Genomic DNA, 13,190 nt, shown 5'->3' with positions numbered 1-13,190 from the left:
CCAGCAAGACCTTAATATTCGTATAATCGTGTTCATTTTTTTATGTATCATTTTAATAAAAAATCACATTTGCACATACACATGTATGTCAACAAATCAAAGGAAAAAAATATTTTGGCTTGCAATGCATTGATCGTAATTCTTTTGAGACATTGGTGCGGGGCGTGTAAATCACTGCAGTGCTTATTGTTCATGCCGATGAGCATTTATCTAAAGCACTTTAATAAATAATAACCATGCCCTTTGTTAGTATAATGCGTTAACCATTGAGTTTCGACTAATAGTGACAAATAGATCGCACGGATTGAAGGGACGAGGAGATGGAGAGAATATAGATCACAAGCTGACCAAGGGGCGGATACGTTCATTGTGAGCATTTAAGGCGCGCTTTTCACGCACACAAGCAAGCGCACAAGCACCTTTACGTGGTTAGGCTACATGCTAAGTTAGCATCAGCAGGAACAGCAGCAGCATCAGAAGCAGCAGCGGCATCATCAGTAGCAGCAGCAGCAGGAACAATAAAAACAACAATAATAATAGACCAAAAAACAAGCCGACCCCGCCGGCAATTCTTTAAAACGGACGTTGAAAGCAACGACAAGGTAAATGAAAACGAGCACGCTTAGTCGCATCCTAAGCTCATACAAGTAGTAAAATGTCATAGTGGTGTTCCGTTTGTTAGCTGAGGTCCATTTGAAGAGCCACTTAACAGGCTGCCTGCGTTAGCACGTTTCTCAGCACTGACAATTGATTAAGAATTGACTCATTTTCTAAAGTCAGCTTCTGTTCGGAAAGGAAAGTCCAATACCGCTTTACCCGAAGATGATTGTGTTCCGTAAGCATTCTTGTTTTTGCAATGCTAACTCGCAGCACAGTTAGCCTATTCTGTGGTGGACAGAAACAACACGGGGCCGTTTTCGACTGCAATTTTGTTGCAAAGCCAATCGTTATGTTTACGATGTTTTCCTTTCTTTTTTTCAGAAAGTGAAAGATAACCTTGGGTAAAGCTCCCCTGCGAAATTCACTTTGCAATGGGCAAAAAGTCTCGCGAAGATGAATCCTCATCATCGGATGAAGAAGAATATGTTGTAGAGAAAGTGCTGGACAGGAGGGTGGTGAAAGGCAGGGTCGAGTTCTTTCTCAAATGGAAGGGTTATTCAGAGTAAGTATTTTATTTACATATTTTTTATCATTACAATTAAAAACGGGTGCCGTGGAGAGGTGGTTAATGCGCCAGTCTCACAGTTCTGTGGTCTAGAGTTCGATCCAGGCTGCTTGAATGGTCCAAATTGCCTTTAAGTGAGAGTGTGAATGGTTGTCTGTCTCATTGTGCCCTGTGATTGGCTGTCCATCAATTGAGTGTCCCCGCCTGGTGCCCGAAGTTAGCTCGGATTGGCTACCGTACCCCCTGCGACCCTTGTGGAGCAAACCTTTTTGGAAAAAGGCTGAATGACAATAAAACTCACAGAGACTGATCAAGTGGGTGATACGTGAGCCATGATCTTGTTTATTATGTGGTCGTTTTGGCCCTGCCAACACCAATACAGTGTTACCCCGAGATACGAGCTTCATTCGTTCCAGGACTGAGCTCGTATGTCCATATTCTCATAATGAAGAATGTTTCCCATTGAAATGAACTAAAAACAAATTGTTTTTTTCCAACCCTCTGAAAAAACACCAAAAACAGGATATTCAACAGGAAAAAAGTTTTATTTCTTCTAATTTGCCATCTATAAACAAAGTGACCCATAACTAGTGGTTTAATATTACTAAAATGTCTTTGATAGAGCTAAAATTAGACAGATTTCGCGGAGGGTCGAGAGTGAGGGACTTAGAGGAGTGAGCAGGAGATACTTTTCACCGGTGTATCGTAATATAACATAAACACATTTAAATGGAGTTGGCTTATGATGCAGATACACTCAAAAATAAGTTTAATCTAACCTTAATTCTAATTTTGTTTTACATTTTTATACCTTTCTTCTCCCGGTCGAGTTGGCTTCATTTGCTCCGCCTCCACCCTGACTTTCACTATCGATAAGCTGTTTGCTTTTGTATTCCCTTCAAAATATTCCAAAAATTCTGTACACAAATGTCCTCACAATAGCATAACGCAAGACCACTTGCCAACGAGAAGTAAAATATACTACTCGTTCTAACCGATCACTACGCCATTCATGCTGAGTGACAGGGAAAAAAAAAACACTGAAAAAAATGCAACGCTCCGGCCAATGCTCGTAGATATCTGTTATACACAAAAGAGATGCGGCAAAAAAGAGCGCGCAAAAATCATAAACAGCCTCTCATGTCTTTGCCACCCAGTTTTCTCGTATCTCAAAGTTTGTCCATATCTCGAGATAATTATTTGCTCAAAACTTTACACGGATCTCGAGTTGCTCGTATGTCGGGGTGCTCGTATGTCGAGGTACCACTGTATGTCTAAGTTGAATACGAAGCTCCTTCATAATCTTCATTTTTATATATCATTTCCACAATTAAAGTATTAGGACATTTTAACTCGGCAATTACTTCCTTTCCTTGTTAAACTTTGAGAAGTTTAAATTAATATAATCTATGTGACTTTCTTTTCTTAAAATTTTATGACAACGTGAATATTCTCATTCACCGAGGTCTTATCATTCTCCTGGCATTTCAACTGGATTCTTGTAAATTTCTTCAAAGATTTTTTGCCTCTTATCAATCTTTTGGAGGCCAAACAAACCCAATTGTGCTATTACTTAGGCTTTGATGAAGGAACACAGAGGTTTACTGCCTGACTCCTAACTACAGGCACCAATAAGTTCAACAATCAGACTTGATACAAAAGAAAACAAAATCAGGATCCAAGGATTGCTGGTGTTCGTTGTACACAATGCTAATGATCAGTGTCTAAAAGATAAGTGAAAATCTGTATTAATTTGAATAAGGAACACTTTACATAAAAAAACATACAGCATAAAAAAAAGTAGTTGTCACCCTGAATCATCTTCGAGCTTTTGTAACGATAACATTATCAACGTGTTGAAAAGTAGTATTCAGTTTTACTGGCCATCTATAGAGGCATTCTAGTCAGTACACGCAAGCTTTTTACGCAAAACCAGTTCGAATCACAATGCGTTTATCTTCATTAAGTAGAAGCACAACAAAATTCATATTATGCAAAAGTATAAGTTACGTAATTATAAAGTCGTAATATTTATGAGCATTATTAATACGTTTTCATGATTGTGTATGAGGAAAAAATGAGACAATAGAATATATTGAGAGAAAATGCATTTAAATAAGGACAATCCTAATCTACACAAGAATTTAATATTTTATCCTTTTTTGTTCCTGCTCCGAAGAACATTGAAATGTCTTCGAGGGAATCAGAACAGTCCGTTTTCAGTAATTTTTATACCAGGAGGAAAAATTGTTTTTGATTTGGCTAGGTCAGGGATCGAAAACTTTAAAGTTCCTTGCTTTAGTTGGGAGAATGTTCGTTTAAATGGTGTTTTGTTCTCACCTATAACAAGTTTTATTTATTTATTTTATTTTTTCTCTGCCCGCATACATTTGTTGTTGTTTTTTTTCCCTCAGGAAGCACAATACATGGGAACCAGAGAAGAACCTGGATTGTCCAGAGCTCATTTCGGAGTTCATGAAGACCTACAAAAAAAGTGCGCCCGCCACTCCAAGTAGTAGTGGAGGCAGCAAACCCAGCTCCGCCCCGTCGGGACGTGCAAAAGACTCTGGTAATTCAAAGAAAAGGAGCTCGGATGATGACGAGGAGGGTGGAAGCAAACCTAAAAAGAAAAAGGAGGTAAGGACTGTATCTTGACTAGTTGTTAACTCTACACTGGATTAGATTGCACACACTAACTATCAAGCAGTAGCTTGTATTTATTTTCTTCATTTACTGTTGCTTTGCCTTTCAGGATGAAATTCTGGTAGCCCGTGGCTTTGAGAAGGGTCTCGAGCCAGAGAAAATCATCGGAGCAACTGATTCCTGTGGTGATTTGATGTTCCTAATGAAATGGTATGTAAGTTTTTTCCATGTCTGTTTCTATGCCATTGACAATTTTTATATTGTTGCATTTTCAGTTGCCACTTTCATGTCGCAGTATTTAATAGATAAAAAGATTTAGTTTTATTCATATGATATTATACAGTTGTGGTCAAAAGTTTACATACACATGTGAAGAACATAATGTCATGGCTGTCTTGAGTTTCCAGTTATTTCTACAACTCTGATATTTCTCTGATAGTGATTGTAACAAATACTTCTTTGTCTCAAAAACATTTATGAAGTTTGGTTCTTTAATGACTTTATTATGGGTGAACAGAAAAAAAGTGATCAAATCTGCTGGGTCAAAAATATACATGCATACAGCAGCGCTAATATTTGGTAACATGTCCCATGGCAACAATGGCCGACTTGGTTTGATGAAGATTGAATCTCATTTTCTGAACCGCTGGAGCCTATCCCAGCTGACTTTGGGCCAGAGGCTGCGGACACTGAATCGGTGGCCAGTCAATAGCAGGGCACAAGGAGACAAACAACCATTCACGCTCACACTCCTACCTAGCGGCAATTTAGAGTGTCCAATCAGCCAACCATGCTTCTTTTTGGAACATGCGAGGAAACCAGAGTACCCGGAGAAAACCCATGCAGGACTGACCTGGATTTGAACCCAGGTCCCCCACTGTAAGACTGACGGGCTAATCACTCAAGCGCTGGGAGTGAAGATTGAATTCTGTTAAATTGATTTGATTCGATTTAGAATGTCGTGTCAGACTTCCAGCACCCACACTTAAAACGCATTGGACTTCTAACGCTGTTAATGACAGCCTGTTTTTGTCTCCTGCAGGAAAGATTCGGATGAGGCCGATCTTGTGCTTGCGAAAGATGCCAATCAAAAGTGCCCACAGATCGTCATCGCCTTCTATGAGGAACGCCTCACCTGGCATGAAGACGGTGACAAGAAGGAGAAGGAAGTCGTCACCGCGTGAGTGAGTCATTCACCTCCAAAGGAAAGGAAAACCTCTGCGCAACAGGGACAACCTTGAGTCAGACATTTTTACTCCCCTAACCATATCCCATATTCTGTACATTGTCCAACAAAAACGCTAATACAGTGGACACAGACACAGTTGAGACCCACAGCTCTCTTGAGATCCATCCTTTTACCACCAGGTGTTGCACACATACACACACACACACACACACACACACACACACACACACACACACACACACACACACACACACACACACACACACACACACACACATATCTGCACATTCTGCATTATGAGAAGTTGCAGCATCAGTCACCTGGGATTGTGGTCTGCCACCTTGTGGCTGGAAATGATCAACGGCTTAGTTTCTGCACTTGACATTTTTTATGGCAAGTCTGCAATTATCATTTTTAGCAATTAGTTATGAAATCACAAATATTAATGGGTGGATCATTTGATGTTTTTACCTTAAGCTTGAGAATGTTCCATCATCAGATGTTTGTTCAATTTTAAGGAAAACATTTGATTAGCCAACATTCTTCAGTGCTTCTTGTCATTTTATCTTCGCGGATAAAAATGTTAATCCAAGATGGGTGACAATTTTAAATGGGTGTCTTGTGTTCCAAAAAATAGTTTTAGGGCCAAATATGTTTTTACTGAGCTTTATTTTGCTTAGCAACAAAGCCTGCAATAGTTATGGTGTGACTGTCTTTTTACATTTTTTTTAAACATTGCAAACTTTTTAAACAAACAAGTGAGACGTTCCTTTTGTGATGATGTTACAAAAAAAGTATGGCAACATACTTGAATAAATTGTTTAGATGTCAAAATTGCTGCTGGATTTTATTTGCCAATTTATCTCGAACATTGTGAAAATGCATTCCCCTAATAATCGTGCCAAAATCAAATTTCTTTCTCAAATTGGTTGAATTGCTGAACTAAATATGAAATCAAGGAAACAAAAGTATTGTGCATTACTACAACCGTTTGCCAAATATACACTAATCGATGTCTTGCACCAGCCTTTATCACCAGAAGGTGTCAGCATAGGACAAAATAAAGCCTATTCGTTTTACCTACGTTCGCATTTGACGTACATATTTCAATTTGGGCCTGTATCTCAGCTGGTCTCTCAAAACTCATATCTCATTTTTTGAAATGCTTAATCCTCACTAGAGTCGGAGGGGTGCTGGAACCTATCCCAGGTAAATTTGGGCCAGGGGTGGGGGACACCTTGAATTGGTGGCCGGGCACGAGGAGATAAACAAACATTCACACTCATACTAAGGGGCAACTTAGATGGTCCAATCAGCCTACTATGCATGTCTTTGGAATGTGGGAGGAAACAGTAGTACCCAGAGAAACCCCACACATGCAAACACCACACAGGTGGACCTACCTGGATTTGAAATTGGGTCCCCCATTGTGAGGCCGATGTGCTAACCACTCTTCCACTGGGTCGCCCTTATCTGTCAAAACTATTTTTCCACAATGTCTATCTGATCAATACACTAACACCAATGCAATTAGCAGTAATACTATCAGTGCAGGGTGGGATGAGTCAATGTAAACAACAAGTTTTCTTCCAAATTCAAATAGGTCCCCTGATTATAATATAACTGCCCTTGAAGACTTCTGTTAGCTTTTGTGGTTAAAGGAAAATAAACTGCAATGATTTTAGATCCACATGCTCTTAGGATTTCAACACCTCCCCCTACCTTGCCTTCTCTTGCCCTTTATCGTGATTCTTTAGGCCTCACATAGCATTAAAAGAGCTGCTCAGCTACTCCTAAAGTAATGGAATTTCCCAAGCAAAAAAAAACCCTGTTATGCTGTAACTGTAATGCAAAGGTCACAAATAAATTTCCACCCCAAAGGACCATTAAGCTGGGCAAAGGGACGAAACGGCAGGCTATTTTATACTGCTTGGAACTGACAAATCCTCACTAGTAGATTTGGTCATGGGGGGATACCGTGGCATTCAAAGGAGGGCTGCTGCCCATGTCTGGCTGCAGGAGTGCAGAAGGAATCACTGAGCTAAAACTAAATGTCAAAATGAGAGAAATGTGGGAAAGATCCCTCCCTCTGTGCACTTGCAGGCACTGCAAGGTATGTTAAGGGTATTTTTTTGTTAGCAATATGTGAATGCATTTATTTCCGAAAACAAATACTGATGTGCACGTACTCCGTTGATAATGAGGCAATGGGCCACATGAACTTTACTTTTTTGTTTTACTTCTCTTTGGAATTGGGGCTCGTGTGTGGAAATTGAACAGACATTTTAGTGGAAAAATACATTTTTACCTTTGGTGCTTAATTGCATAGCCTCGACAAAATAGAAAATGAGGCCATGTCAACAACCTCGGTGACAATATTGTTTCAAACACATTTCTGCGTGTGAGTCGAGTTGAATGTATTATGGAGGAAAAAATAGTACATTTGAATGTTATTTTACCCCCCAATTTAAACATAGTTATCCAACATTAAAGCCATTTAAGAGAATGAGTAGCGTAAACATTGTTCTTTTTTTGGTTATCATAAATTAAAACTTGTATACAACATATTCCAATTAGTAGATAAATTGACCTCTTGATTGTGATTTTCTTGACTTTTATGCTCTCATGGTTCTGCGACGTCTGTTTCATAGTGTAAAATGTACTTTGTCTTTCTGGGAATATTCTGCTGGGTTATTTAAAAAAATTAAAGAGAAATGTGTTAAATGAAGCTCTTTTGATTGTATTTTTTATATTGTTGCTGGACATTTTCGCTTTGTTGTAGTTTGTTTTAATAGTGGGTGAATATAAATATATAGCATATGTATGTTTTGCAATAATACCTAATCATTCTTTTGTTGTCTGTAACTCTTTCAAATCAATTTCAGTTGTCCAATTCAGTTTAAATGGGGGCTAGCAACGATCTTGTCTCGCCGCCAATGGCAGCTAAATAGTTAACACTTAAAAATAAATATATTTTAAAAAACTTTATCATTATTACCTGATTCCGATCTTCCGAAAATGGCGTGATCGGGCCTGATTTCCGATCACATGATTGGATCTGGGAAATCTCAATACAATATCCTTGTCTTGTAATGTGCTTAAGGAACAAGCACACATGTTCACATGCCTGTTGACTTGTATTAGATTTCGGAGCCGTCTCAGCACTTCAAACACACTCCCCGCCTGGTGTTCCTAACTTGCTGCACAAATGAGTTCCATAGGGTATTACCCAAGTCTCCTCTTGCAGCACATTACACCAAATGAGTGTTGGGGGAGCTACTGTGCAGCTGTGCCCTACAAAGCCACTGCTGCTCAGGGCCTAATCAGTGTTCCGCGGCGTGTTCGAGGGGTCCCTAAAAAACAACCAATGAACCCTCTGTGCGACACAAAGCGCAGGCCATTTTGTGCGCGAAACATGGCGCTCGATACAGTGCGCGTTTGTTGATGTTCCCTAATACTGTGATCATGCAAGTACTACACACTAGCCACAGCTATGTGTCCATTACCTTGTTGCTTCCTGATATAACGCACCGGTGATGACCGGTGCACTGATGTGTGTGAAAGTGATTGCAATGTGATGCACTAATTTGGGTGGCTATCAGGCTTAATGTGCAGTAAAGCACCAGACACAAAGCTGGTTCATTCCTAACGCCCTCCCTCAACCCCCATCTCTCCCCCCAGCCGCTTTGCCACGGCCAACCCTCTGTTGGCTCCGTTCCCCTTGCACACTCCCGACACCACCCCCATTCCCTCATCTCCTCTCCACCACAGGGAAAGAGTTATAGCCGCCATAAAAGGCAGGTAATGCATTGTTAACTAATTCTGCCTGCTCAGAGCTGATATATCCTCCGCTCTAAATCTCAGCGCTTCCAATAAAATGCAAATGCTAATGCTTGCCCTCTATGAGCTGATATCATTTTTAACAGGCCAGAGGTAAATGCTGGAGACAGGCGGGTGAGTCTTGTGAGGGGGGCGTGGAGGATTTTTGGCACCCTGTCAGGGAAGAGACCACCAGACCCATCAGACCCTGGTCATGTGAGTTTGAGCATGCAGATGTGGCTAAAGGTGCTCATGTGAGACTGAAACGGCACATATTTTACAAACTAGCTGTCCGTGTGCAGCATGTGTTGGAAACCTTTCCCTTCAAACCTGAATGGATTTTTTGGGGCGGGTCAACGCCAAGGCCTTTTCAGCCAAACGACATCAGCAGGAGAGCAACCAATTTGCCTCCAGATGTAATGCATCATATTTCCATCTTAATTGTAATGTCGCACTTCATGTAACCTTGGGCTCCTAAATATTGATCCACTTCTGGATTTTCAATTATCCCGTGCCGTTTTTCTGCCAACCGGTAAGGAGAGGTGATTTGTGTTCCTTCATATCTGGAGGCTTGTCCAGTAATTAGACCATAAATTAATTTGTGGAAAAAGAGAGAGTGAGAGAGAGAGAGAGAGAGAGAGAGAGAGAGAGAGAGAGAGAGAGAGAGAGAGAGAGAGAGAGAGAGAGAGAGGAGTGAGAAAGAGAAAGATTGAGCGTATTAACTAAATCCACTCTAGCCTTCACGCAGTCAAAGAAACCACAACGGTGTTTTATTCAGTAGAAGATAATTGGATTACAAATTCCAGTGCCATAACTTTCGTGTGTCCCCCTCTTTTTCTTTCATTGCTGCTGCTAATGATGGTTGGTAAATCTACTCCTCAATACATGTACAGAAATCATATCCTGGTCTAATTGTGCCTAATTACTGACTGGGCTGCAGCAAAGGGTTCAGTAGGAAAAAAATGGCTCTGTTAGTGTCAAAATGTGTGAAATCTGCAGTAAAATGGGCTGTGGATCCTGCAAACGACCCTGCATATGGACACAGACGGCTATTGTGCGATCTAAAGTTAACTCTTATTTACTGCACAGCTCGAGTGGCAGTTCTATAAAACGCAAAGGCATCTTGATTGGTTTTAAATTGCAGCCACGTGGTCTCCTATGAGATTCGCTCATTGTGTCCCGCTGCCAAATTACACATTGTGATTCAGGCTGTTGCTGTACTGTGCTTGACGACTGTGACTGTGTTTGAAAATGCCTATTAGACAAGCTTAACATTCTCACTCTTAGCAATTAGGAGAGAAAAAAATGATGCAAAACAATGGCTTCCATTGGAGGGTGGCAAATGTTAAATCAGCAGGGTCTGCTCTTAAAGCACACGCGATAAAGTTTTGTTTTCTCCAGAGGGGATACTTTGCTTTGGTTTAGAATCTACTTATTTGGATTTCCATGGGAAAAATAACAATGAAGTTCTCAAAATAAGATGCTGCTTTATGTCGTGCTACGTGTATCTGAACAGGTGTAGTGGTGTCTCCAAAGTAGCGGTCAATGCACTCAAGTACAATGACAAAAATGCTGTCTATTTCATATCAGTATGAGTTTAAATGGTCATTTGGCGGGGCAAGGGTGTGTGGTTTTAGACCCCACAAGCTGTGTTTTACAATTGCTGCTGCATGGGAAATATGATAATAGTATTTCACATATAACTCACACAAGATGTGGGTTTTTAATTGAATGCTGTCACCTTAAAAAGGTGCACAGAAATGCAACTTTATTCCACATTGTTTTATCCAAAAGTAGTTGTAGTACTAGTCCTTGTACTAATAGTGGTGCACCAAAAAAATCACAACATCAGTATGGTTGACTTGTATAAATTAACCTTTCAAGTTCAAGATGTGACTTTTTCACCTATTATTTGGTGTTGATTTATATTTCTTATTTTTTATTTTATTATTATTTGGTGCACCTTTTGTTCCAATTTGGATTTGGATAATCTCCAGGGTCAATGTGACTAAGAGCCATTTTTGAGTAAAACCCATTCATATTTATTTATTAACTTACTTATTATCTATCTATTTATGTTTAAAATGCCCTTCTTATTTCTGCATCCTCACCCTCTTGCTACTGTGACAATGAAATTTCCCAAATACTGAATGAATAAAGTTATCCAATCCAATATTGTGATATTCACACTTTTGAATCTCCACATGAACACATTCAAAATCTTTAGTGATAAACATTATTCACTCAACAAGCTGAAGACGACCATATTAGTAGTTGTGTAATTTGATCCTTAAATCTGTCAGATTCACTAGACATTTTGGGAAGTAGAAATGATCAATAAATAATTCAAGGAGAAGCATGACAAACTTGTCTTAAATATTCGAATTACTCTATACAGCCCTTTGATAGAAAAATTGGGCTCACCTTTCTTAGATGTTAAACTAAAGTCGTTTACTGGTTTTGGACGATAACATGCCTGTTACTGTTTCAGACTCCAACAAAATCTGATCATACCTCTCATGACTTGAGAAGCTTGGTCCACCAACACAGAGCCCACCTGCTCCTATTTTCTCCATCATGCCATCCGTCCAGAGTAAACCCGGCTGCCTTAGTCATCATGTGTCCCCCAATTTATGAGGGCGACTTATTGTCGGCCTTCGCCATTAAAAGTCATCTTGAGTTTCCCCGTGCGGCCGTATGTGTGGCCGGCGCTAATCCATTAGTATTCGGCGTGGACACGTTCGGAGGCTGGCACTCAGCCATGCCTGAGCTCTGACAGTCTTTGACCCACAGCTGACCACCACTCAACATCACACAATGTTGTAAACTCTCTAATGTTACGCTGTATTTGTATTATACTAGCTCGGGATCACATATGTGAAGGGGGAGAAAAGTCCAGCTGCACATCTGTCTCCTGTAAAACTCTACACATGTAATATTTTAATCAGACTGCATCACATGAACATTCCTTTTTTTATAGGCCTTTTCATCAAGGATTAGACATATTACTACTACTACCACTACACCATATTAATAAGTGATAGCAAAATGCTGTGGGCCTTACAACATTGAGTTTCCACAATAAGTGTCTATCTTTGAGACTTTAGAATTTTTAGTGGCTTATAAAAGCTTGATAAATTCTTTATAAAGCCACATTGCATAGCAAATCTAAAGCATAAAATATGGTCGGGCTATTACACAACATTGGATAAAGAGGATCTTGGCAGGTTCTTGAAGAAGTTTTATATTTCAACATTACAACCACCATCCGTGTACGAAGCCTGTCATTACTAAAGGGGCTCAGAGGATATATATATAGAGTATATATAAATATACGTTAAAGATGTATTCAAGCGCTCACAGTCTAGTCCATTACGCTGATTAGAAGTAAACACATTTGTAATAAAACTCAGTGAAATAGAGGCCACCAATGATTCATGGAGGGATCTTGTAGTGTAATGTCTCATAGGTGTCGTACTTCTGAAGGCGCACGGATGATACAGAGCTATACACTCAGGCTCTGGTGCACATATGTAGCCATTTATCCAAACACTTTCTGTCTAAACATTCAGTTCTCCATAACGATGGCTGAACAGAAATAAACGTGACGTGGCCTGCAAGTGTGTGGGATGCAACCAAAAAAAAAAAAAACATGCTTTGCTTATTCTTCTAGAACAATCACGTCTCTACTGCATTGGAATACGTTTGATGTGGACAAAACATTTTGTTGTATTGCAATGACGGATATGGCATACAATTTTCTAAGATAAAATATATACTAGTTCCGCCCACTTGAGATTAAAGTTAGGGTGAACTTGATCACTGGACTGAAATGGGTTTGAAACGTACAATAATCTCTGCTTCATTTGTTTGTAGTCCACATATTGACTAGAGACAGCTATTGAAAATGGGGGGTTATAACATGCAGTTTTTAAACATAACTATTCTAATATTTAAGGTTACAGAAACCAACAATTGTGTGTTCATATTTTCTTAATGTATTTTAAACATAAGGCTAAGAAGATTACTGTATATTAAAAATCCCTCATTACAAAATGCATGCATTTATCACAAATGAGGGCTATAGAATGCAAATATCTAGTAAATAAGTCAAAAAGATTTAAAAGGCTGTTTTTGTCACACCGCATCAAGCGATTGATTATTGTTCTGCTCGTTCTGGTTTACACGTATTGGCCACATGAGGGCAGTAGAATAAGAAACATAGAGTCACATACTACACTAATGTCACTAAGAACTAATGTTTGTCATCACAGGGAATATTGCATCCATGTCTGGGTGTACTGTCTGAATGTCTGTTAACATAGGTTGCTGAACCATTTATGTTCAGTCCGTCGCTGAAATTTGTTTGTATAT

The 13,190-nt window shown here is 39.6% G+C and overlaps 1 protein-coding gene across 1 annotated transcript; it reads left to right on the top strand.

The window, feature by feature from the left end:
* The first annotated feature begins 184 nt into the window (after positions 1-184).
* On the top strand, positions 185-5,831 carry cbx5 (chromobox homolog 5 (HP1 alpha homolog, Drosophila)). The gene is made up of 5 exons (XM_077735742.1): positions 185-602; positions 982-1,162; positions 3,580-3,802; positions 3,918-4,018; positions 4,851-5,831. Exons 2-5 carry the CDS (start codon positions 1,032-1,034, stop codon positions 4,990-4,992), a joined length of 597 nt encoding a protein of 198 aa, XP_077591868.1. The 5' UTR covers positions 185-602; positions 982-1,031; the 3' UTR covers positions 4,993-5,831.
* Positions 5,832-13,190: the final 7,359 nt, after the last annotated feature.

The sequence above is a fragment of the Stigmatopora nigra genome, chromosome 1 (genome assembly GCF_051989575.1).
Source record: "Stigmatopora nigra isolate UIUO_SnigA chromosome 1, RoL_Snig_1.1, whole genome shotgun sequence".
Taxonomy (NCBI): Eukaryota; Metazoa; Chordata; class Actinopteri; order Syngnathiformes; family Syngnathidae; genus Stigmatopora; species Stigmatopora nigra.
This window is presented reverse-complemented; position numbering and strand designations above follow the sequence as displayed.

Coding starts and splice junctions, on each gene's coding strand:
- cbx5 (XM_077735742.1), top strand. CDS start 1,032: ATGGGCAAAAAGTCTCGCGAAGATGAATCCTCATCATCGGATGAAGAA. Junction 1,163..3,579: donor AAATGGAAGGGTTATTCAGA/GTAAGTATTTTA, acceptor TTTTTCCCTCAG/GAAGCACAATACATGGGAAC. Junction 4,019..4,850: donor TTGATGTTCCTAATGAAATG/GTATGTAAGTTT, acceptor TGTCTCCTGCAG/GAAAGATTCGGATGAGGCCG.